This window comes from Callospermophilus lateralis, chromosome 9 (assembly GCF_048772815.1).
Source record: "Callospermophilus lateralis isolate mCalLat2 chromosome 9, mCalLat2.hap1, whole genome shotgun sequence".
Taxonomy (NCBI): domain Eukaryota; kingdom Metazoa; phylum Chordata; class Mammalia; order Rodentia; family Sciuridae; genus Callospermophilus; species Callospermophilus lateralis.
The window spans coordinates 67,734,996-67,762,662 of record NC_135313.1 but is presented as its reverse complement, the minus strand read 5'-3'; the positions used below and the strand labels follow the sequence as shown (position 1 = coordinate 67,762,662).

Genomic DNA, 27,667 nt, shown 5'->3' with positions numbered 1-27,667 from the left:
CCTTGCCTTGATGCAGGGACATCTCTAGCCATCCTAGGGCAGCAGTGTGATTCCCACTACAGTTTTGCCTTGTTTCTAAGACATTATTACCACAAATTTGGGAATTGCTTCCTTTGGATCATGACAGATTATGTTACATTTCACTATAGAAAAGTCAGTCCTTAGGCAAAGAGAGAGAGAGAGAGAGAGAGAGAGAGAGAGAGAGAGAGGGAGACAGACAGGGTGATGGCAGGAAGTCAGTGGCAGGGGTCTATTCTGTAGCCATGAAATACAGGGAGTGGGAAAATAAGCTAAATTATCTTGTTGAATCCAACAGTTAAATGAAGATCCTCTAACTAGTTTACAGTTTTATGTCTCCAACTCTGAGAAATTTTATTGAGGGCCGTTGGCTGCAAAACACAGAATAAAAGAGGCGGCTCCAATTATACCATGGCCTCTTTTTATTATACTTGGAGTAGAACTGAACCATGTTTTAATAGGGGAAAATATATTTTAAAAACAGAAGGAACATTTGGGTTTGAAAATCATTGTGTTAAGTTAAAATTCTCTGATTCAAACTTTCACTTATAAAAATAATTTGTTATGATTAGTAGGTTAGCAAGAACTATTTCTAAAATTAAAGGGGTTTCCTTTCTTTTTAGCTTTAAATTCAAATGAGAGCAGGGGAAGGCTAAGACCTTTAACAATTATTATTATTTATGGTTTTATTGGAAAAGAGTGTTTACCAAAATTGAAAATACTGGGTCTGGTTCTGCTTCTTCCATGCCCTAGAGCAGGAAATAGCATGAAGTGAGATTTGGCATGGAAAGACTTTGCACATAGTAAAATTGTTCTTGAACATTTCTGTTTAAACTCTTAGGAATTATTTAAATGTGTCAACTCAGAGATTAGGTGATAGTGCTGTATTTAAATATGATTCTCCTGTTTTCAGAATGAATATAAATTTTTTTCTAAGAATTTGTAAGAGCAAAAAGCCACTGTATCTGCAGTATGACAAAAGAAGGCTATACTTTAAATTCCCAGGCAGCTTGGAAAAGCTATTCCTATTGTAGAAATGAAGAGGGGGAGAAAATCCTGTGTTGACTTTTTTCTGCTCCCCCATGAGTGGGGCTCCCAGGCAGAGTGGGTGGCTGCCGTAAGAAAAGAACCCACAGAGCAGATTGGCCATGAGAATTCTAGAATTGTGTCCTTTGCACTTAGATGCCTTGCCATTTTGTTTAAATGAAGGATGTCTTTAAAAACATTCTTAGAAGGGCACAGAATTTTAAAAGAGGGCTTGTGGAACACTCTTATTTGAGCTATAATGCACATTGGGACATTTTACCTAAAAGCAATAATCATAACTAGCTAACATTTGTCTGGTCAAGCTTATTGCAATGGTCTCTGGGGTCCCACGCAATCCCCCCGCCACACACACACACACACACACACACACACACACACACACCTCCTCCTCTTTTCTCTTCCCCTGATCACTGGTTCTCTTGATGTTCTTTGAACTCTCCAAGCATGATTTAGCCTCAGGACGGTTGCAAATGCTGTCACCTCTAGCTGGGCGCTCTTTCCCCAGAATCAGCCTGCTTTACTTCCTCACCTCTTCCAAGTCTTCACTTAAATAAAAAGAGCCATCTCCAACCTTCTGATTAAAACACACCCACCCTTCTTGTTTGTTTCACATTTCTCCATCCTGCTAACCATCAATCAACATTCTCTATATCATTTATCTTGCTTTTGTCTTTCTCTCCAACTATTTGCAACTCCTTAAGCATGGAGAGTTCTGTTTTATAAAAGAATGTTTCCTCAGCACTGAGGATATGGCCTGACATACAATAGGAATAAAATAAATACTTGTTGAATATAACTTTGTTATTAACTCACATAATTTTCAAAGTGACTTGGTGGGAAAACTGAAACTGAGAGGGAACTTACAGTGGCTATAGTCAGTAAGCACCAGAGCTAGGACCCCAACCCAAGACACCTGGTTCAGAAACTTGGGCCATTTCCTCTCCATCCCTACACCAGCGCAACTTCTTTTGAGGTGGGGAATAATATAGTCTAATACAGTCTCATTAGAAGTGCATTTGTCCTACTTTAACATCGTTGATCACACATAGCAATTCAAATTACTTATAATTAGTCACTGGAAGAGAAAGAACTAAGATTAAATAATGAACTAATGCTTATTCAACACCACCTGTCTAGGTCTATATTAACAATGCAAAGCCCACAAGTGAGACTGTTTTTCTAATAATTTAGACAAAACCCTCACTGCTCTTCAATTGTCAGAATAATTGATCCATTTTTTTATTGCATATAGGTTTTTAACACTATTGATATATTTTTGGCTGGATAATTCTTTGTTGTAGGACTGTGCTGAGCATTGTGGGATGTTTAACATTATCTCTGGTTTCTATCTTCTCCATGCCAACAGCTGTCCTTCAGTATGACAGCCAAAAATGTCCCCAGATATTGCCAAATGTCCTGAGGGTAAAATCATCTTGGTTAGGAACTACTGTAATAAACCCATAATTTTTGGGCACCATGAATAGATATTTAATAACTAGTTAAAACCAGGGTTACTGAGCTGTGTTTTGTATGAGCCAGAAAAATGAAAGGAGAAGGTAAAAATGCTTCCTACTACAAATATAGTGTTTGTAGCTTACTGAACAACTATTTAAAAAAAAAAATGGTTTCATTAGGCGTGATATATTGTGCAGACCACAAAAATATCTAGTACTTCATAGAAACATACCTTATTCCCTGATACAGAGCCCATTAATAGCTAAATAACTCTCCTGGTCTTTCTCAATCCTTTTTCCCACCTATAATTTTTTTTTATTGGTCTTGGCCTGTATAAGAACACTTAAAGCTACGGTCTTTCCCCAACCCCTACTTCTCTAGCTAACTTCATATGTTTGGTATTTATTCCTAGTATTCATGTTCTTCTGGCCCTTTGGTCTACCCCTCCCCTTTGGCCACTCTCCACTCTGCTGCCAAGATTATCTTTCTAACATACTAATAATAGCTTCAACAGTATTCTCATATGATGTTCATGGAAAATATTGTTAATGTGTGCTTTGTGATGGAAAAGGAATAAAGCATTGTGTAATCTCATGCTTTTCGGTAATATGGTGCTAAACAAAATTTAACAGGTTTTTTTTTTTTTTTTTTTTTTTTTTTTTTTTTACTCACCCTTCAGAGTCTGTACACTCTTTTATAAACATTTAATGATTTATCAAATTATTAGATCGTAGAACCTTTTCTTGTAAAATCTCCTAGGACTAGTGGGACGCATTTTGGGAGAACTTGTGGGAACTTGTAGGATTAACTTCTAGTTTAAACAACATTGTGGATGCTTGACAAGGCCATGCATCATGCTAAGTATTTGAGAAACAAAGCTTAGAAAAGACAGTCTATTTTCTTGAGCCTACATTCTTGAGGGAGAAACCAAGAGACAGATGAAGCTTGCTGATTCCCACAAGAGAAGGATAAAGAGTTATTGGAACACAAGGAAAGTCATACCTCAGTTGTGTTTTCAGGAGTAAGTAGAAGTGTTCCATTTGGGAGTGAGAAAGAAGCAGGGAATGGAAGAAGTGAATTGAAGTGGGTGGACATTGCAAAGCACAGGGAACTGCACATACAAAATCATGGGAAGAAGGAAGAATAGACATGATTTAAGTTACTTATGAGATATAGGGAAAAGTGGGGAGATAAGACTGGAAAAATAACCTGGAGCCAGACTGCCAAAGGCATTGCATGCTAGGGAATGTATTTGGGCCTTATGAGGTAGGAATCTTGGAATCCTAGTAAGCAGGAGCAGAAAAGCAACATGATAAAAATTGTGCTTTGGAATGACAACTTTTTAAACAACATTGCAACTTGTGGAGTCAAAGCAGGGAGAATGGTTTAAAAGCATATTGATTGGTTTAAACAGGTGTTACCCAAGTGATGGCCCATGGATTAAAAGCCTCAGCATTCCTGCGTTCTTGTTAGTAAATCAAACTCTCGAGCCTCACCCTAGAATACCACACTAGAATCTCTGGTGCTCAGGCCCTGGAAGCTATGTCTCAAGCTCTTCAGGTTAGCTTGTGCATCTAAAGTTTGAGAAGTCCTGATATAAATGCATATGAAGAAACTCAAAGCAATGTCAGTGCAGATGGAGAGAACTTACCTAGATGCCTGAATGTAGAGTTGAAAGAATTTACCAACCAACAGAATGTAAGATTCACAGAGAGGGGGAGGTTGAAAGTAACTCTGAGCTTTATAATTTGGATGACTAGGTGGGTTGTGAGGCCTTCATATGAAGAAGAAGACTTATCTTAAAGTAGACAGTAATAAGTTTAGTTTGGGGGTAAATAAAGCCTCAGGTTCAGGTAGGACATTTAAAAGAGATAACCAGTAAGCAGTGAAATAAGCAGCTCAAAATAAATAAACAAATAAATAAATGTAATTGCTAGGAATCTGGCATTCATCATCAATTTTTAGATCACAAGGTTTTCTCAAGAAAATGAAGAGTATTGTTGGGTCAAGGCTAGACCCTGAAACATACTTACATTTAAAGAATTAATGCTGTGTAATGATCATAGAGACATAGACAGATGAAAAGAGAAAGGTGTCACAAAGTCACGTACAAAGTCTATTCTCCTTTAGGAAGTCTAGAAGACCCTTGTTATCTGGTTACCTTTCTGTGCAGACTCATGTCCTACCTCTTCTTTATGATTTTTTAGACTTGAAATTTCATGTATTCCTGACCAACTTACACATGCCCTGCTCTCTGTCACCTCAGGATCTAGGCAGTGTGGTCTTTACTCTGCCTGGAATGCCCTGTTATGAAGTTATCTTTGCCAATCTCAAGTGCTGACTCACTTCTGAATCCTTCCTTAGCTCTCACAGCCATAAATAACTACTCTTCTTCCTGTTGTTCTTCACAGCAAGTTCATCTCTCTTAACACTTGGAACATTGCTGAGCCATTGCTTTTCCCCACAAGAGGGTCAGGGCTGTAGCTTGTCATCCTTTCATCCCCAAAGACCCCAGGACAAGTCCTAGCTGAGATTCAGTGAAAATTTATGTGAATGAAAGAATAAATGCATGCAGTGATGAGAGAGATGGATTAATATATGTGAATTTAGTCTAAAATCTGAAGAACAGATAAAAACAGCATAGTATTAAACTCTTTCTCCACCTTCCCTTTCTTCTGCTGATCTAGTACGTGCTCAGATATTGCATCCATCAGCTGTCCACTTTCTTATCTCAATCGTTCTCTCAAAGTCTGCTTCACAATCACTATCATGTTGTAAATAAGCAATAAAAGGAGTCTAATATACTATTTCTTTCAGTGGCATTTGCACAGTTAGATGTGATGAGAATCCCTTATTGAAAAATTTTAGGCTGATATGGATGTACTTTCGGGTGATGAGTGGGTTCTTTAAATCATCCCACATAGATGGTTCTCTACCAAACTAATACCAAAGATGTTCTATAAATGAATGTAAAGTTCTACTTTATGGTTATTTCAAAGCCTGCAGATAAAGCAAAGCATAACGCTAAGTGTTAAATACTGTATACAGCATTCAGCTTGAAGTAAAAATTTTCAAAGATTTACTTTAGGAAATTTCATAAAAAAGAATAGGAGGACAGGTCTTATCTGAAATATTCCACTACAAAAATATTTTATTTATTTCCACCCATTTGAATTCCATTCTGTTATTTAACATTTGATAGTTTTAAGAAGGACCAAATGGTTTGAAATAACAACTTTCTCCAAATTCATAACAGCCCTTCATCTGGTCACTGAGCTGAAAGTTGAGCCGAATCCTGCAGATTCCCTTCAATACTGGGTTTCATTCCCTCCATCTTGTGCAGGCCTCTCAGAGAAAACAGCCAAGAAAAACAACCCAAGCACAACCGGCTGCAAATTGACTTGCAAATGTACAAATTCAGACCAAAAAGTGAAGCAGGAAATCTTTGAAGGGTAATTATCATAATTTATAATGGGCAAACCTAAACTCTTTCCAATACTTCTCCAAACTTTCCAGTGACTTCATTGCCCAGGGCTGATATATTTTGCCACTTCCTTTTTGTGTACTTTCAATATACATACCAGTCCTCAATTATGAGAAATTATCTCCATGACCAATAGCTAAGAAACCAAATAAAATTTGTCTTCAGTTAGCATAAATCAGTATTGTGTCTACTAAAATAATTTAATGTCAAAAATAAATAAATAGATAAATAGGAAAGAAAGAAATCCTGGATAGGATTGGAGTAAACTAGGTACTAAGTTTATATTGTAAACTTCCTATAATTTCAAACTTTAGCTCAATGTTTCACAAATATTAAATATAAAATAGAAGCATATTTAAGTCCAAAATAACAAAAAAAATTAAATGTCTGATGAGTATAGTGCAGTTCAATATGCTATAATTTAGTACCAAAAACCCAGTAAAAAAAATGTGTCAATTATGTGTTAATTTGCTGTATGCGAATGAAATAAAATGATTGAAGAAAAAAAAGGAACAAACACTTATAATCACCACTTTGAAGCCCAGATTATCAAACTGACTGTTTCCATTGACAGATTAAATTATGTTGCAACATTAACATTTCATGAGAAACCTTATAAGCGAATACTTTAGAAAATGATGATTGCTAAACCGAATAACAGGCATAAAACATATAAAACAACTCACCCAGCCCCATATGGCTATTCTTTTTTCATCAATGAAACCCATTTCTATGAATTTTCTGAAGTAAAAGAAACAAATTTTTAGAATTTTAAGTGTGTACACATGACATTTACTTCATTACACAAGCATATTTAATCTGAAGATTTAATAGAAACGCTACATTTTCTTTGTTTAAACACATGCATAATAAGGCTGCATTTACAAATAATTAAAATAATATTATCATGTTTTCTGCAAAGGATTAAAAGATCCTCTATTGAACATTTACTGAGTCATGATCTCTGAGCTGTCAGGCCTCGTATCCTAATCATGTGGGTGAGGTACTGAGACTCAGAGAGGTCAAGAAACCAGTTCACAGTAATACAAGAAAGGGCAGCCCCACTAAGTAGGACCAAATTTCTAAATTCCCACCTTTTGGAAAGAAGGTTTTGTTTTGTTGCTGTTTTATATTTTATTAATTTCTTATCACCTTGTGTGCTTAGTTGTTGCCAATAACCACCGATTTCATTTTTAGCTATGTTGAGAAAAATATCCATCCTTCTCCCATTTCATACTTAGCTGCCCTCAATTCATTATGGTATGAACAAGTACCTTTTAAAAAGAGAAATGATTCATTTTAGTTCTATCATAGAGGAGCCTCCATTCAAAAACCACTTTTTAAATACAATTTTCCTTAGGAACAAGAGGCCAGGAGGAAAACAGCCTTTAAAAAGTCACGAGAAGCCTTCAAAGTCAATGTAGAACAAGTGTTTTTATGCCGTGTCCCCCCGATGGCAGGTGTTCTAGAGCAAATGTGACTTATTTGGGGAATGATTTGATAAAAACTCAAAATCTCAGAGAAACAGAAGGGGTGAGAGAAAGAAGTGGTTGAAAAACTGGAGGAGCCTCTGCAGAAGCCACTGTATGCAATAGTAACTGGATGAGAAGGAGACTCAAGTGTCATCCAGCCCCAGAATGATACCTTTGTTTCGATCTCTTGAGTTTCTCTTAGTGCCCTTTCTCATCAGTTCTTTGGAAGCAGAACGGAGTGATTTTCATTAGTTAAATAATGGAGTTTCTTAAAGGGATTTTACAGCAAACATTTCACTCATTGCATTGATTCATCATGCACGCTTCCGATGCATAGAGGAGTTGGGCAAATGCCCGGGACAAACATATGGGAAGAGGCCCCGTTAGTCACAGCTTACCCGACACTGATTCTGAAGGACACTGAGGAGTGTTCAGGGAAGAAATGCAATAGCAAATGGAAAGTTGCTACCTGGGTGGATGCTGCTCATGGTAAAGCAGAAATGTGCAGCAAATTGTGGCCCCTCAGCCCTTCTTCCATAAAACTTCAAAACCCAAAAGAAGAGGAGGTTCACTCTCCTGTTAAAAAATAGTCTTGCTACTAGTGTTTGAAGACAGTTCTGAGCCATAAAATTGGATGTGATTTTATGATCTCCCAGAAGCTAGCAATCATATTGCCTTGCATCTGGGGTAAAAAGCAAATAACAGGTGATACAAGAGAACAGGAAATTCTTTACAGCTCCCTTCCTAGGTTTATTCCGAAAGGATGACATTTACAGGAAATGATAGCGCAATAGTTAACATGGAAATGAAACATTAACACTTAATGTGGCAGGACTAGGTTAAAAGTTAGCTAGATAATCTGAGCACACTGAGATCAACAAGGCCCTATAAAATTCACCTCCAAGCTTTCAGCAAGGTAATCAGAAATGCTATTGATAATGTGGTTAAATCAACACAGTGTCAGTAATAAATGAATAGGATGCTCTCCTAATCTTAGAGGCTAGATTGAACTTTGCAATTTTTCCTCCCAATAAAAATGGCTCCAGGCCAAGGTCAACTGGAAAACTTAGTGATCAATTATTATGCTATTTTAGAAATGTTCTTATTGGTACCATCTATAAGAGTATGATAGGATATTTTTTCACATGTGATTCTTTACTGTTAACTCTCAAATTGCATAAAAATTAAAAGCTGTGGAAATGCTAAAAATGCAAAATACTCTCCAAATGAGCAGATTCGATCCTATAGCCACTGGAAATTTATGGTTCTCTTATATGTGCAATTTTCAGAGAAGCCTGAGGAAAGCAAGCCCACTTTCACTTATATGTGTGACTTCAGAAACATCTCCTTAGAACTCTCCCTTATAGCCAGAATATTCTCTCTTGTATACAGAAGTTATGAGGTTGTAAGACTTCTGCTTTTTCTATCCTGCTTTGTTTTGTTTAAATCTATTTGTTGGACTTGACTAGTATTTACTATTGCTTCCAAATATATACATAATTTTCTTTCAATATGTAGAAAATTTAGCCAGATTGTATTTTATAAGAGATTTAAGAAGACAATTTTTATTCTTAGGCCTGGGAGGAATTTGAGGGTTACAATGGAGGGATTATACCAATTTCTCAAGTCAAATATTTTTTTTTTTTGTCTGATTCCTAAAACACTTCTTTGGGAGATAAGTGGTGGAATCATTCCCAGGACTATCATTATAACTTTACCCTTTTTAGCTTTTGATTTCTCAAAGCATTAGGTTCGAAGGCCTCCTTTTCACTTTTGCATAACAGTGATTTCAAGAAAGTCCAAGGTCAGCCTTGGAGACATATGCCATGAATTGGGCCAGGCAGCCATCTCTGGTTCACTGAGATATTTACTAAAATTACATCAAACAGCAATTCTGTCCCCTCAGAATACAGACAGTTTATTCACTTTTACCAGATTGTAAGTGCATTGAAAGCAGACATTGTAAGTTGGACAATATCAGAGTGAAATACAGTGGCATGTATTAATATTCGATATATTGTTGGTAAATGGCTGAATGAATAAGTGAATACATGCTTGTCCTACCATAGGAAAACTCTCTTTGGATTTCATCCTAAATAACCATTTACTACTTCTGGTTCATCTTCAATTTAAATACCAAAGACAAACTGGTTACTGCAATAATTGGTATAAGCAGAATTTGTGGCTTTGTGTCCTCTATATTGAATATCAGAAATAACAATTTTTATTAAGGTCTATACATAGGATTCAGTATTAAAATTTCATTCTATCCAAGGGAGACATTAAGAAGCTATATGTTCTTAAGCTCAAATGCTACATTTCTGGTGGTAAATCAATATACAAAAGTATAATGTCATATTTTGTTATCATTGGTGGATTGTGATGATGATGATGATGGTGATGGTGGTGATTTTTATGACCAATGTGAAAATGACTTTTTAGCTCTGTCCACTTTGGAAAAGATCTAATTAAATTACAAATGAAACATCATTGTCATCTTTGTGTTTTCATGTAGTCCTGGGATTACATGTTCTTAGTGTTTCTTGCATGGTTTAAGTAAAAATAGGTTGACCCAAGATGACCAAAAATAAATAAATAACAATTTAAAAAAAATAAAACCTAAGGAGTTAAGGCTACAATGCTGACAATAGCTAATATTCTTGTTAAGGCATGCCACAATCCTTAGATAAGAAACTGATGTCTTGGTGGGACAAAATTCCTCCAAAGAAATTAATAGTGGGCTGGGGATGTGGCTCAAGCGGTAGCACGCTCGCCTGGCATGCATGTGGCCCGGGTTCGATCCTCAGCACCACATACAAACAAAGATGTTGTGTCTACCAAAAACTAAAAAAAAAAAAAATATTAAAAATTCTTTCTCTCTCTCTCTCTCTCTCTCTCTCTCTCTCTGATTCTCTCTCTCACTCTCTTAAAAAAAAAAAGAAAAGAAACTAATAGTAAAAACACAAGAAATCTGGATCAGTGAAAATCAGAGCTTTCTAGAAGTAAGGGGTTAATGATGGCCATAGATTTTCATGTTATTTAACAACCTGCTTATTAATTTGCCTAATTTTATTCAAATAGACTTTTTAATTGAACATATTATGTGTATATAAATTCACAGAATGAAAGAAACATGAAATATGTAAGTTATTATTATCTTTTTATTTTTAAAGTAATTACTTGTGAATCTAAACTCTCCTGCTTTGATTAGAGATAAAAACACAGAAAAATATTATCTGGGCTTGGCTCCTGGCTGTTAAATACAATCAGTGTTGTGTGTGTTACTTTGAAATCAATAACTATTAATGGCAATAGGTGATAAAAATAATAAAATTTCTAGATTGGTCTGCTGTGAATCAGTGTTTGACCTTCAGCTATCATGCATGCAAAATCGTCCATAGCTGAGAGTACCATTAGCATTTAGCTTTTAGATTTATAAACGACCATTCTATAACTTCACTAATTTACACTCTAATAACAGAAACCCAACAGCTAGAGAAATAGCCAGAAGAATCCTGCACAGTGTTTCCAAAGAAGCAGCAATTTTGGTGGCAATGTTCTTTTTGTTTCAGAAAAAGATGATTGAACTGTAAGTTGTGGTTGAAAATATACTTGATAATAAGAAATCAGATTATGAATCTGTCTTCCCACTAAATATTATTTTAATTTTATTATTCTAATATTCTTTCTACTATATAAAATATGTTTTTGCCAAATGAAATAGGCAAAAACTTTTATGCTAGCATAGCTGATCTTGACATCTAGTTTAACCAAAAACGAATGCCCAACACCTAAAAATATGTAGTGCTCATGAAATCCTGAGTTATTTCTTAAACTAAGAGTATTCACAATGCTTGAGCAAATTTAGATGTTTGGTTTTCTGAAGATTATTGCTAGAGTTACACAACATTTATATTGTAAATATAATATTGTGAGCTGTAAATGAAAAAATATTGCAACAGCTGACACATTGAAAAAGGATATGTGTCACTTAGCACAGTAAATCGTTTTTCTATGTATTTATTAGATCCCTTCCATGAATAATTTTCCCTATATTTGGAAAAATATTTCTTTAATATTAATAATAGTTTAGATCAAGGTAGGACAAGAGACAGAATTATGTCCTTAAAAATGAAGAAACGAACTGAGGATGTGGCTCAAGTGATAGAGCACCTAGCTAGTATGCATAAGGCCCAGGGTTCAATCCCCAGCACTGCAAACAAACAAACAACCAGCCAACCACCACTACCAACAACAAAAGAATGGAGAAACACAGTAGTGAGTAATGATATTTGTTGCATGTCGATGTCAGTTTTAATGAGAAGGGGCTCACCTGACTGCTGTAATCTGGTCTTCAACTTCATAAACACCCAGCTTTCGATACACTGCATACAAGAGTTTGTCACCTTGGAAAGCTGTGCCTCGACCATCCACCAAAGCAATGACCATGCCTTCCTTACTTGAAAGATAGGATATCCAATTAACAGAAAACACAGATCTCACACTTTGACTGCAGGGACCACCATACCTAATGGGAGGGGGAAAAAGAATCTCAGAATCCTTTATAATACTTAATTTTCCATACTGGTCTAGCATTGCCTCTAGTAATTCCCAGAACAATTATGTGATAAAATTTTAATAACAATGGCATTAGAACTGGCTCAAAATCAAGAGACCAGGCTTTTCCCAGAGGTTTGCTACAAGGAAGTTGTTTTGGGACACAGCCTCCCTTATTCCCCAAAACGGATACATCTAGGGTTGGCATTTCAAGGAATATGTGTGGGTTTTTCGTCATTTCTGCCACCTGCCACTTGCTAAAAGCAGACATAAGATATACTAAAAAAAATGCATGGTGTTTTAAGCAAATTGTGTGTAGGTCAGCACTGATTTTGGGTGTGATTCCACTAAATGTATTCCATTCCTTTATTTCATTTCTAACTCAATTACATAAGATGTTAAGATGATTTACAATATTTTTTTGGCTGCAATTTCTCTATCTCAAAGGTATTCTGACACATTCGGCAATTTGCCATGCAAAGGAAATTCAACACAGAAATTGCAGGCAAGTCCATCTAAAATCTCAAAACTTCCTCAATCTATTTTAAATAGCCATATTTTATTTACTCTGATTAGTTGAGGAATATATAAAAACAGCATCAATAGGAACTGTTACCAAGGAGAATGGTTCATTCTATTTCATAAATGTGTATTTCATCCAACATATTTTCAGTAAATAGATTTTACACCAAAGAAAATATTACATACACTTGAATTAGCAAGGGATACTTCTTTGATCTGTCAAATTGAGGAGGAAGAATCATCTTGTACCATAATGCTTTTGGGAAAAAAAAGGAAAAAATGTTTATTCCACAACATGCATGATAATATCATTTATTTTCTTTAATAACAATATACACCATAAAAGCAATTCATAACTAGTAAATCATTAGGAATTAAGAATATATTTAAATTAATTTTTGTTACATAAATTACATCTAATTTACAAATGACTAGAAATCTTGAATTACTGTTTGTTCTAGAAGCAGACATTCTAAAATTAAAATTAGATAAGATCTTTTTAAAAAATGTCAGTTGAAAGTGAGTTATGGAAAAGTATAAGATCAACTTTATTCATAACCACATTAAAAATGTTTAGCAAAACTACATATCATTACAATAAGACTGTTTTATACAAGAGACTCTAATATGTCAGAGAGTTTGGACTATAACATTTACCAGAAATATTTTTAAAGCAGGAAAGTATTCAATTTCATATTGATAAGAGAGAAGTTTTTAAAAGATCTTACTAATTTCATCCACTTTGAGCTTCTTAATTTCCTCTTTAGGTAGCTGGATATTTTTCAAAGCATTTTCCAATTCCTTGTTTTCTTCTAAAATTTTTATTTCTTAAAAAATAAAATGTTTAATTAATAATATTTCCATAAATATTTTTTCTTAAAATTCCTTTGGCTTTAATATGGATAAAACAGAACAGGTTAAGGCTTCTTTAGGAGATTTCATATTGGCTAGCAGTTTTAAATCAACCTTCAGAACAGATACAAGTTTATGAAGGACATCACATTTTAATTACTGCCTCCTATGCTGATCCTTATGGCATCATAATTTCTGACATTTTCGGCAGTATCATAGAGCAACAATGTTAATTCAAGCATGTTTTCCCATCTCCAATTATTGGTTTTTTTTTTCCAACTTAAAGCCAAGACCTAAGTAGGTGACATTTCTTAGATCATCCATTAAAAAATAAGTAGTAAATATAAAATCAAGATTGTTGAGCCCTCAAATTTAAAATAATTAATTGTGAAGTTACACAATTTAAAAATTTTCAGGTGTAAAGACAAATATTATCTCTGTGATTTTTATATCTATTTTTGATCTTTTTCTGATGCACTCAATCTAAAAAGTTCTCTTTTTTTGTAATCGAAGAACCATGTGTATAATTCCTTCAAATCCTTTAATAATATATGCATATATATATATATATATATATATATGTATCAGTAAAACAACAACATACAAATGCACTATGCTCTCTTTGTCTTACATATTAAAATATCTGAAAACTGTTGTTTAGATTTGAGCCCAGTTGTGTTTCACACTTTAATTTTAACAACTGAATAAATCCATCGATCTCCTGAATATTATCAATCAAAGATACATGCAAATCTGTTTCCAAAAATAGAGGACTTTTCTATAAGTTTACTTTGAAATAAGACTGACACCAGCATGTTTGTCTTTTTTATAATATGTGGGGTTTGTACCTTTGTTTTTTACAAGAGGGACTAGGTGACTTACGAAATACAGCGATTACTACATAAGATATCCTGAGGACTTCTTATTCATTTGTCTTTTTGAAAAAAAAATGGTTCCTGAAAATAGCAAAGTGGAGACTTGTGACTACAATAAGTTGCCAAACCATTTCTCTTGTAACTATCAGTTTTCATATACTCAGGACATCTTGCTCCAACATGTTATATTTAATCTTAGCACAAGTATGGGTGTTTTGGGAGGAATTGTATAAGATGAATATTAAATTTCACATTAACTTTGGGTAATCCATCAGAAAACAGGTACTTGTTATGCCTTAAAAATTGAAACAAAAAATAAACAAACAAATAAATAGATAAACAAATTAAATACACAATTCTGAGTTAGAGCCAACTTCATTCTCCTTTTATGGATTCTGTATGTGAATTCTATGTGGAGCCAGCATATAGAATGGTTGGTTGATTGATTTAATTGATCATTATTTTACAAAGTACTGGAAATAGGAGGTGTTACCAGGTTGGTATCAGTTTGACTCCTCTCTAGTCTGTTTCTATCCATTGAATTGTTCTGATTTATGACAATGAAATACTAAATTTAACTAAAAAGCTAATCAATGTCTCTAGAATCAGAGTTATACTTTTAGGGATATTAATTGGGAAATTTTTGTACTTTTTGAAGCACAAATGGAATTTCATAGGGCTATAAGTAGAGTAAAAGATGGTAGCTGGATTTCTCTATCAGGCATTGAGTTGAAAGCCTGTTACCTGCAAGCTGTGGTATAATACAGATGGCACACTTTATTTTGTTTCATTTGTCATTGTGTATTCAGAACCCAGTGCACTGACATGTAGTATGTGCTCCATCTGTATTTGTATGTATGTATGTATGTATGTATGTATTTATTTATTTATTTATTATTTGATACCAAAGATTGAACCCAGAGGTGCTTAAACATTGAGCCACAATCCCAGGTCTTTATTTTTATTTTAATATAGGGTCTCACTAAGTTGCTTATGACCTTGCTAGGTTACTGAGGCTGACTTTGAACTTGTGACCCTCCTGTCTCAGCCTCCTAAGCTGCTGGGATTACAGGTGTTCACCACCATACTGGGCTTGTAGTGGCTTTATTATGATGAAATTAAGTGTTAGAATGATGGCTTTTATATTTGATTTTTGTTTAAATCATATGAAAATGCAATATTGCTCATTAGCTAAATTATGTGAGAATTTGTGAAAATTTGATATAGGAGGCCATTCAGTCGGCTGCTTAATTTTAATGAGAACCTGCCTTGCCCCAACAACTAAGCCTCAACTGGGCACTCAGTGTCAAGCCATCTCTTCTAGGTTTCCATAGCATCTGGTTCAAATACTATCTGCTATTTTCAAATGACATCCACCTTTGCAAAGAAAATGAAATCATTGTGCTCTCTTCCATAATGCTTAGAATTTTCACTTAATTATGCCAGTACCACTTTCTTCATTCTCTACCATCACAACACACAGGATTGATTTCTTTACCTGTCTCTGGACTCCATCCCCTCCCAACTTCTCACTGGACTCCTTTCTCTGTTGCTTCAACCTCCTTTTTGTTTCCTAATTTCTTCCAACATCATTTAATGAAATTCAATTTTTTAAAAATATTGGTTTAGTTGTCAATGGACTTTATTTTGTTTTTATTTATATGCAGTGCTGAGAATTGAACCCAGTGCCTCACTCACGCTAGGCAAGCACTGTACCACTGAGCCACAATCCCACCCCAAACTCAAATATTTATCATCTTTCAAAAACAAAATTAAAACTCCATCAATCACTTCCAACCATCATCCAATCTCTCCCCTCTTCTCATCACAGTCAAGTCCACTGGAAATACTGTTTCTTCTTCTTTATGTCTTATACATCCCTAATCTTATTTCAATCTAGCTTCCACCTCCACTGCTCCACTGCTCTGACCAAGGTAACATCAATCTCTTGTGGCTAAATCCATTAATTTAGATGCGATCTCACTTCACATTCTGCAGCATTTGACACAGCTATTTACCTCCACTTTCTTGAGCTCTTCTCCTCCCCTGCCTCCTATAACACCATGCTCTCAAGATCCATACCCCACACCCCCACTGTTCCCTTACAGGCTCATTTTTCTTTTTCCATTTCTCCTGTGTTGATGTTCCACACAGTTTTCCACTAATCCCATCCAACCCCCATTTTTATGACTCTGCTGATCTCAATTATTTTCAAAGCCTTTATAACCAGGTTTTCCATAAACAAATGACTTCTTGATGGTCATCCTCAGTACAACTTGATGCTTTGACATGCAGCTCTAAAACTATGTCACTTAGGACAGTCCCGTTTATATATCCCATCAGTATCCTAAACTCAACATTCAAAACAAAATTCATCATCTCTCCAAAGACTTATTTCCACAGTGAGTCCTCTCTTCCAGTGAAAAACACAAATTTCAATCGACTTGACCAAGCCAACCACTTAAACAGTATCAGCCCTTCTTTCATATTCATGAGTCCCAGATTTGATATAGCTACCACTAGGAAATATTTCCTACCCACCCCCTCAAAAAAGCCAGATGAGGTGCTCTCTCGGATTCAGATTTTCTGTATTTCCTCTCTTTTACAATATTATCTTACTTTTTTGTAACTTCCCATTCACACAATTGCATCCTCCACTGGTTTATTATAACCTTCTTGAGAACAGGGCACATCTAACCCAGTTATCTATCATTTTATAGATCTAGTAACCTAACACAGTGTCTGGTTTAATTTGGTAAAGCGCCCAATAAATATCTGTTGAATGAAAATTGCTGGCACCAAATGCAATGAAAGTGGGTGGAATAACTGTATATAAATAGAAGATACAGCATCAACTGTAAAACAGTAGCTGGACATTTATTCAAGGTACAGATTCCCAAGCATAAAATCTACTAGATTGGAATCTCTGGGGAAGGCCTGATAATCTGCATTAATGGTAAACATAGTAGAAGAATTTCAATATAAGGCAAGTTCACAGAACTATGATCTAAAAGAATTTGAGTTCTTCTTTATGAATTAGGAAATATAAAAATACAGATGATGTTATGTTTAGAGTGACATGAATACTGTACCTATGTGGTAAGAATTCAGTGACATAATAAAGCCTCAAAAGCAGTATAGAGATTAGCATCTGCAAGAAATATGACCAGTACATTAGGGAAAAAAATGTTATGATGTAGAAATTCATGCTATGAGAAAAGAAAAGCTGTTTTATTTTATAGTCAGGATAAATTGGGAATTTTATATCTATAGTGTTTTGCATTAAAAGAAAATTTAGGACTTGGAAGTAGTATTACTTTAAAATTTCTCTCACTGAAGGTTGATATGAGCCAAACTGTAAATCTGTTATTCTTAAAAGCATTTCATTATTAGATACAAAGTTAAAACAACCACAAAATAAAACTAGATTCACAGTACTTCCATCTTACAATGTGGGTCCTATCTAGAGATCCTGAATCAACTCTGATTTTCTTTATGATTTTATTTTTACTATACTTAAGCCATTGAACTGACAGTCAGACTAATCCTAAAGTAGCTTGTCACCAAAGCTGACCAGAGGCCACTATAGGCATGAGTGCTGAAGGAAGTGGCATCACTGTCCCAGATCTCCAACAACTCCAACCATATAAGGCCATTTAATAGAAAATTAAAAGATAATGGAGAATCAGCTGGATGAATTTCAGAGCAATAAGGCACTTGGGAACTCTGTTGAGAGCAAAAGCAGTCATCTCTGAGCTGGGAACTATCTTGAACTAATATCACAAATTTAGGACACAGGAGGGCTGTCTTGATAGCACTTGAAAATGGAAAGAGCCTCCAAATTTCAGAGCTTTCATATGTGGCAACTATAGTGATGTAGCTGTTAAAAAAAAAAAAAGCTAGCATGATAGTCACCCTCTGTTCTGAACTGAACTGAAGAAGTTATATCTAGAATTTTTCTTGTTTGGGATGTTACAAAACAATAACAACAAAACCCCAAAAGCAAAAGCTTCCCTGTGAAACAGGAATTCTTTTTTGGGAAGGAGAGTGTACTGAATATTCTGTTTCTTTCCAATTCTAATCTGTGCTTTTTATAAGGCCAGTTGGGGAAGCTAGAATTAATCCCTATGATATAATTTATCTGCATTATGCCAGATTCTCATAGCAAATAGTCATCAAATTCCATATGATCAGGTTTGACTAAAATAATATCTTGATCTGTGTAATAAGATGTGTGCTAAAAGGATTCCATCACAGTTCCTCTTTTCCATGTGGGGCCACTGTAATGCTCTCTCTAGTGGAGTATCACAGAGAATTCAGGATGCTTTTAGACAAGACAGCAGTATGTAAGAGAGTTACCTTGATCTGTGCGGCCATCATGAAGGGTAGAAATGGGGAGGCCTGGGCCTATAAGCAGGATAGAAGCAAAAACATTTTAGTGTTAAAATAACAGGGAGTTTTCAACAAGGAATGCTGACAGTATTTAAGATGAGTGTCAAGGTCAAGTACCTCTTTTAATTTCGCAATAATATTTTTTTCCCACGAAGAAATAAACATCACTTTTGTTACATTTAAATAACAGAGGAGATCAGAGCTCAAAGAACAGATGCAAGAGAAGCATTACTTGTACGTATACTTTCTAAGAGTGATCCTAAATAACTAAAATCAAATTACACAAAGGGGCCTCCAAAGATGCTGTGGCAAATATCCTTCTGGAAAGATACCACAGTGTGTTGGGCCTGTTTTAGCTGTGTCTTTATTATCAAATAAACTTCATCAGTACCCAGATCATATTTTGAATCTGGCTTTCTGGTTCCCTGTTCAGTTTATGTTGTTGGGCAAATTCAGCATTGTTTTCTTTATGTAATTGCTTCATGCAGAAATAAATTGATACAGAATATATACATTTTTTTTTCAAATATTCTGTTTCTGGTCATGTTCCCTGGGATACAGAAGGGTTGTAGGTCAGAATTTCATGGGGGGAAGGTGGCTCTGAGATGCACATTTGTGGGACTAGTGTGAAAGGATGTGACAGGAAGGGAAGGAGGGCTTCAGTGTTGTTACACAGGGACCCCAGCCAAACCCCTGCACAACTCTGGAACTAGCTAGTCAGCAGATTTGTCTTTTGGGGGCAGCAGGGTATGCTTTTATTCCCTAGCATGAAATGTAGTCATTGCATGTAGCCTGGGACTCGAATAGTCTGTAGAGGGGGACTCAGCTATAAGCTGACAGCCACCTGCACCCTCATTAGCTGGAGAAATTTTAGTGAATCAGTTCTAAAGATGGTGGGAGTGGGTCCTGCTGGTACACCAATGTCCACTACATATTCCAAAGTAGACTTCAGCTTTTGCATGCAGAAAATGGCCATTTTAAGAAAATCTAGAAATTATCATCAACTATCTATCATTCATTTGACTTATAGAATCACATCATACCTAGAAATACACTTTTAAAGAAAATGCTTGCTCAGGCAGTCACAAGGTTAAACAGGCAACACAAGTGGAGTGTGGGATAGGTGTTCATGCCACCCCAGTACTTCCTTCTGTGTAGAGGGAACACCATCGGAGAAGTACCCTTGACCCCAAGCAAAGCAGAAGAAGAGTGGTTTTCTAGATGAGTCTGAGAAGATCTGGCTATGAATAGTTTCTCCTGTCTTGCTCCTGGCATCTTTACATCTTCTGAGAACATGCTTTTGCTCTATTCCTCAGAGCTATAAGTGTGCAGTGCCAAACCGCATGGGCGAAACCTATAGATGTTCAGTTTTAACCGTATCTCTGGGTGCAATTGTAATCCTGCAGTGGAATATTAGAAAGCCACACACCTCAGCCACATTTTCCAATTAGCCTTTTACAAATAACAAAGCTAATATTTTGATTTTCTACCTGACACCTCAGTCTAACTTAGGGATGAAGAGCACAGATATTATTGGGCTTTCTCAAAAACCAAAGTTCATTTATGGACTTTCAGAGCTTTATAGAATATAATTGCAGAGATTTTCATTTAGGTCAGTTTTTCTTCAAAGTTATCAGAAGAGACAAGTATACCTATGACCTTTTGGGCCAGAATGGAAGGAAATGAGCCAGGAGTATAAATTTCGAGACTTTAACCAATCAGCACCCATATTGCAGAATTTTCATGGGTGTGCAGTTCCAGTAATGAAAACTTTGCATTTCTTTTTTTGTCTAAACTATGAGTCAAACTAATGATTGACTGTTCTTGACACTGAAGCCTCGGATAAGGTCCTGAAGACCCTAGTACCAGTTGTCTAAAATTCCTACATCACATCCTTTTTGTTCCATCAGCATCATTGGTGTGATTTTATCTGCTCTAATCCTGTCATCTTGGACTTAGCACCCCTTTGGAGAGTTTGAAGTTACATAATGAGGCTTTACTCTTAGTCCTAAAGGGAAAGATTTCAAGGTTTTTCCTATGATGGTGCAGTGACTCATTTTACTGGAGCTTCAAAAACACCAGACGATGTGATGCTTCCCACACAGTATATTTTTTGCTAAATGGGAAATTACCATACTGCCGAGGAAGAGTGAGTGGTGGAAAAGTCAGGCGATTCAAGTTCTAGAAAGGACTCTTCCACCAACTTTTGAGGAGAGCTTAGTCTTTGATTTCTGATTTCTTTGGTAGGCATTTAAGCTCAAGTAAATATTAGGAAGACAAAGTGGTAGAGTGCTCTCTAAAACGTTATTCAAATACAGAGTGTATGCCAATATAAATGCAGGTACATTAATGTAGTGTCACTGATGCCTTTATCAGCAAATGCTTCATCACAATACAAGTTTCTTGGTAGACTCTGCAAAAGGCAGCAATGCCTATGATACTCCCTAGCACCTATGTTTCATCTCCAAGTTCTGAATGGCTAGGATGCATTAGGCATTCTTCTTGGCCTTATGTATATAAAGATTAAAAGAAAGCAGCTCCTGCTTTCCAGGAGAGAAAGACAGATACTAACAGTTGACTCAGTACGGTTAGCTCAATGATGCTATGTGCCCAGCATGTAAGCTTTGAATACATGTTACATAAATACAGAGCTTTGGATGAAAAATGTTTTTACATAACTTGAGAGGGATATTTAATGTATACCTTTGAATGCCATAGCCACAATCAGCACATATGGTCATGAACAACAATCTCTTGACATTTCAAAGATACCATTGACCAAAACACTTTATGACAATGTTATTTAAAACTGACATCACGTGTCATTTTGAAGGAGGCATTTGGGTTAAAATGTTTGTTCATGTCCACACAGTCAAATGAACTGTGGTTCAGGTTCTAGGCCCAGGTGGCTGGATTGAGGGAAATGGCATGTCAGGTGGCCTTCATACTGGTTCTCTTTTCAGAGGACTCTGCATTTGAGCAGGGATCCCAAATAGAGATTCCACATGTTCTCCATGCCATGTACTTCAACACAGGGAGTTAATACCAGAAATGCAAGGGCAGCAGGCATTTCCTATAATCTTATGCCAAATGCTCTAATCCCCACCCCTAAATTGGGGATTAACTAGAGGGTGGAGACACAAATGGGCAAATCAGAAATTTTCCAATCCAGTTTTCCAGATCTCTCCGATGACTATTAAGATCTCAACAAATTTCAAGGATCTATGTTGTTATCTTAGCCTGTTTTACTATTTGTCACCTCTTCAAGATAAAATGTTGTGCATAGAATAAAATTATTAGGGTAGAAATTATTCATGAAATATACAAATGGCCTGAACAAGCAGGAAATGATTATTTTGTACTTGAATCAATTACTTAAGATGTCATTCAAGTTTTGAAAGGGTATACAGAATGACAAAAGTTCATTTTCTATACCCATTGAAACTGAAGCTGGAAGAAGGTTGGCCTCCAAGGAGAGATCTTGGGATTCTAGGCCACTGTTCTTTCTACTGGATGCAGGAGTTTGAAATTTCTCCAGCAAATGAAGTCAAAGTCCCACAACCATTTTACCAGAGAGTGCTTCTTTTTATAATATTTCCCCTGCTATGGATGGGATAGATTGTGTTTGGATACAGCATCATGAAGCTGTGGACCTTGGTGGTTAAGAGCATGGGATTTAGAAGCAACAGACTCTTGCTTCAATCTGGCTGGTGTTATCCACAGTGCACACCTTTGGCAAGTTATTCTGTTTCCTTAACAGCGGAGATAATAGTACCTTCCATTCTTGCTTTCGTTGCTTCTCTTGGCCATTAGATAGGAGCCTTACATGTAAGAAGGGCTCAGTACTGAAGCTGGGAACACACCAGTTGGTGGTGACTAGGGTGAGGACAGTGGAATGGGATGGTAGTGCTTGTGGTGAGGCCATCACCTACCATAGCAGATGAGTGCATAGTACTTGGCATAGTCGCTGAAACTTGCTGTGTAATATTGGCACCTTTCTTTCCTTAGATGGCAAGTAACACACTTCTTGCTCGGAGGATAGCTTCCAATGCTAATTCTAGAGGGAAATGAAAATAAAACTAAGCTAAAATTTTGAGATTGTATTTATCAAAATGTACTACTCCATGTAAAGTGACTAATTTACATATTGACATCAAACCCACTCTATTTTTCGGTTGCCAATATCATTTAAAGTAAAGGGGAATCACAGTATTTTGATGTAGCTTGATTTTTGATCCATTTGTGCCTGAAGAGGCATAAACTTTGAGGGAGAAGCCCTGTGTGCTTTTCCCAAAGTAGGATAAATGTCTAACACTTCCCATGGAAGTAAGGTAGTTACTTCCCATAACCACTTTATGGAGTGGTTTGGGAATCCATACCTCTTGATTTCCCCATCTCTTTTTCTAACCCACAGCAAAACATACCAAGAAAACCTGGCAGTGTCAATAAGAAAAGGGTCCCTGTTCTAATCATAAATCTGGGAAGGGAAAACAGTAACAAGAAAATTAGAAATAAGAAGCCATGGTTATTTACACCTTTCATTCCTTTCAGCAGAAATTTGGGCTTGAGGAATCTCAGACTGAGAATGCTCCTTCGTCAAAGCTCTAGCCAAGTCAACCTGCACCTTCCACGGTGGCCCTATACTCACCTCAGCAGAGCCTCAGTGTGTTTCCTGAATGCAGTTATTGATTTTAATAAGACTCCTGGATCTTTTTGCAAACCATCAGAATTAGAATCCCACTTGGGAAATAATAGATGGTGTTATGCCAGGGTGCAGGCAGGACCATAACCCCATAGTGGCTGTCAGGGTTACCTGTGCCACCTCAGAGTCCCTTCTGCTGTCCCCTGACCTTGCTTTGGGCATGGTAGAGAGTAAACAGAAACATGGCTTGTTTCAAATAAGGATGCTCTCCAACAGCTAAGGGAAGGGCATGATTCAGGAGGGAACAGAGGAATATGACACAGGAAAACTTCTTATTTCTTCTTCACAGTTTTCATGTTCGTATTTTAGTGTATCATTGGAAATGAAAGGGAGGGAATTAACAAGGGCTCAGAGATTAATATGTCCAGGTACAGATTGTGGCTCTAACAACCCTACATATCTCAGAGTTGTAGGGATTAAATAAAATTATAGATGCAAATCAGATAAAAGAGGTGCCTGGCATATAGTGAACTACCAGCACATGGTAACTATTGTTTCTATTTCTACATCCAGAAGGAGTGTTGAGGGCACCATTCCAGTCAAAAAGGGACAACCAGACGGCACTTAAGCATTAAAGCAGGAAGAGAGATGGCTTATGCCAAAGTGAACCATAGTAAAATAAACCACACATTATGGGAACAAAAGCAATGCCTGACACATAGTGGGTACACAATAAATGTGTGTTAAGTGAATCATGTCCTTAATTACCTTTACATGCTGTTGAACTATTTAATATCATATAAATAACACTTAGTATTTGTATTGACATTACAATTTACTGTTTTCTCCTTTTGAAAATAAACATTTTAAAATGACTAAAAATGTATGTTTTGTTTTTATTCTGATGTAGTACAAAACAACATTCCCTGAATGTTTTATATTATAAATAATTTTTATTAATTTTCACACTTCAAAAAGTTTCCTACTACTCCTGGGGATTATGATATATTTTTATTCAACTATTAATATATATAAATAAAAGAATGGAGTGGCATGATTTACCTGTAGATATTTCTTCTTCCAGGGTAACCTTCAAATTCATTGCTAGAGTAAAACCTGAAAATGTATTCAGAAATTGTTACATATTGATGATTAATGATCATAGTATTGTTACTAATATTAGTAGAATATAAAATATAGGTAAGCATTCACCTAATAAAATTATTAATTGGTAGTTATGTGCACATATCACTGTTATTTATAACTGAATTCTGGGTATTTACCATGCATTCTAAATCATCAGAGAAAGGTTGAATTATGCTAGCACTCATTTTATTATAGATATATAATATTTTGATTCATTATGAGCCATTTGATATAAACTATGATTTTAAATTAATATTATGGCTTTCCTTTTCCAAGATTAATAACAATTTATTGGTTTCTATATCTTCTCCTCCACTTAACAAATATATACTGAACTGGTTCTCTGTGTCAGACATAGTGCTAAGTGTCACACAAAAAAGGAGAGTAGATTTGTCCTCCGTGTACACCCTTTATTGCCATTATTCAAGTTCAGGACTCAGCTCAACATTTTGACCACAGCTGTGTCATTTTTTTTTCTTTCTGGTACTGGGAAGTGAACCCAGGGGTGCTCTACCACTGAGCTGCCTCCCTAGTTCTTATTTTTAATTTTTTTATTTTGAAATAGGGTCTCGCTAAGTTGCCCAGGATGGAAGTTGTGATTTTCCTGCCTCAGCCTCAGTAGCTGGTATCATAGCCATTTACCATATTTGTGGGTCTTCTTGTCTTCAATTTTCTCTACTTCCTAAATCCATCATAAATGAAATTAATCTCCCATCTGTTTCTATCTTTTTAACCCCCTTACTGTAGAGATTTTAATGGCTGTTCTATATAAGGTCCAAACTCCTTTGCCCACTATTCAAATAATTCCACATATTGGCAATAGGCTTTTGACAGGTGTCTATCCAGTGAGCTTGGCTAATGATGCTGACCTTTTGCTCCATGAATTTGAGATAATGACAGGTAGTTTATGAGTACTAAGGGGAAACTCTGTGACAGTCAGGAAGTGCACATTTGTGATTAGAGAAGTTTTATCATAAATGATTATTTCAAAATGATAGGCAGTATTCAGGATGGACTGTGAAGGAAATAACCAAAAGAAAAAAATCCCCACTGGAGGATAACAACAAAAGCCTTAGATTTAATATGGTTTATGTCTGAATCTTCATCTGTCACTAACTAACTGAGTGGCTTTTGGCCAAGTTAATTAAATTTTCTGAGTATCAGTTTTCTTATCTGTAAACTTGAGAAAATTATTTCTACTTTACAATATCTGGTACATAGTAATTCCTCAATAATGAATAGCTATTATAGATGATAATATTAAGCTTAGATAATAATGAATATTTACAAAATATTCTTCATATCAATGGGCTGTACCCTCTGCCCCCATTGAATTTTGAAGCTTGTTCATTGCTTCAAGTGCTGAAGAGTAACACTTGGCTTCAGAATTAGTTGTTGTTTTAAACTTTTTAGACTTTTATATAATTACCTATCAAATATCAGAATAAAAGTGTCTACTGAAAATTCTTCCCCAAAGGAAACAGTATTGGCTAATTATTAAAGAATGCAATCCTAAATGAAATCATAGCCATCTGAACTAAACTGCAGAGTAACAGAAATGCTCTTTTAGTTAACTGGAAGAGATGGTGCAGTATCATTTTTACGTCCATCGGTCGGTGCCAATTAAAACCTGAATGGTGCATCGTGCTTCATGCAGTACTTACAGTGAATCCTGTGTTACTCTGAATATATTTATGGCCTCCCACTTGCCACTTGTAATTTGAATAGCATTTTCCTATAAAAAGACAAACATTATGTTGTGTGAATCTGAGCGTTATTTGAGCAACCTCAAGTGAATGATCTTTGAGGAGATAAATCTTGGAAGGAACGTACCACAGAGTCTTTGATATAGTGAATATGTTTGTAGCCATCCTTGTCGCTAAATATTTTGTAGTATGAAATGGCATCATAGCTGAAAACTGGTGTTGAAACAAAGAACTGAAAGAAATTAACAGAGGTTATGTTCAAAAGACAAACTGAACTAAAACCATAGATTATTTTCAAAGCAATATATGGTCATGTTTGTAGGAATCAGAGTGCCTGACCTCCTGCTTCCATCTTCTGTCACTCACATCTGAAATTTCAATTTTCCAGATGACAGCTTTTCCAGAGATTCAAATAGGCACTCACACATGCCAGCTACTGCTGGGTGATACTATATACCCCTGACTTTATAATATTTAATTTGATTAAATTTTTATGTTCTGGGATGAAGAATCACAAATAAATGTTGATATTTAACCAAACCAAACTTTAAAATGAGATATTTGACCAAAGTGTGACTCTTATGAAAGCTGACTTGTCTAATGTCAAGCAACTAATGGCAATGCTTGAATAGAGACATTTTAGAGATTAAAATAGCACCTGCTAGCCACAGATTTTAATGGTGAAGAGAGGATTCTGTACTTCAGAGAAAAATGTTATCCACGATGAGGGAGGTTTACTTCTGAATCTCAGGAAACCTGACCTTATTGTTTTAGCTTGACCTTTTCCAGGGAACCTTCCTGAGTGCCTGCTGGGAACCACATTATTACATCTACATCGGGAATGCTAGACACTCAAATGCACCTTGGAACAGAACTAGCCACACCGCAACATCCTAAATGGTATAGAAAACTGAGATCCTGCAAATGTCCTCATAGTAAATTTCAACCAGTATTATCATGTTTCTCCCATTAAAAAAAAATGATATGCTCCTCCATCTCCTGTTATTTGTAAAATGATCACAAATTTGTAAAAAAAAATTACACAAGAAAAGAATTATTCTATTGATACAGAGTAGCTGTTTTCCTAAATAATTTAAAACCAAATCTCTCTAGTTGATGTTCCTCCATGTGACAGAGGACGAAGATATTTAGTACTTTTAGAGCTAAGCCAAGCAACAAAACTAAACAAATAAATTACTAATAAAATTCAAAAACACCAACATCTTTTAGCTATGAACATTTATTCTACTAAGACCTAGTCTGACATCCATTTTTGAGAAGTTACTGTCGATTTCCTTAATCATAGTTGCATGTGTGATCTGATATTGATGACTTTTGTTAATATTAATCATTATTTTTCTTAAAATGATTGTAATCACATGACATTAATATGAAGCACATTTGATGCATCTGTAGTAGGATGAATAGAGTTAGTGGAATAAAGTACCACTAAAGTTAATTCCTGGGATAAGAGTCTAAGATGTGATGATACTTGAATG

The 27,667-nt window shown here is 35.7% G+C and overlaps 1 protein-coding gene across 1 annotated transcript in view; it reads right to left on the bottom strand.

Moving 5' to 3' along the window:
- Positions 1–27,667, bottom strand: part of Fap (fibroblast activation protein alpha) — a 70,684-nt gene that overhangs the window by 5,008 nt on the left and 38,009 nt on the right. Inside the window, exons 13-22 of the mRNA XM_076866120.2 lie at positions 26,296–26,400; positions 26,127–26,197; positions 24,379–24,432; positions 22,607–22,731; positions 18,642–18,689; positions 13,284–13,382; positions 12,742–12,811; positions 11,810–12,004; positions 6,691–6,745; positions 726–767 (exon numbers count right to left, since the gene is read on the bottom strand). Coding sequence (XP_076722235.2) covers positions 726–767; positions 6,691–6,745; positions 11,810–12,004; positions 12,742–12,811; positions 13,284–13,382; positions 18,642–18,689; positions 22,607–22,731; positions 24,379–24,432; positions 26,127–26,197; positions 26,296–26,400 — 864 coding nt within the window. The remainder of the gene's footprint in view (positions 1–725; positions 768–6,690; positions 6,746–11,809; positions 12,005–12,741; positions 12,812–13,283; positions 13,383–18,641; positions 18,690–22,606; positions 22,732–24,378; positions 24,433–26,126; positions 26,198–26,295; positions 26,401–27,667) is intronic.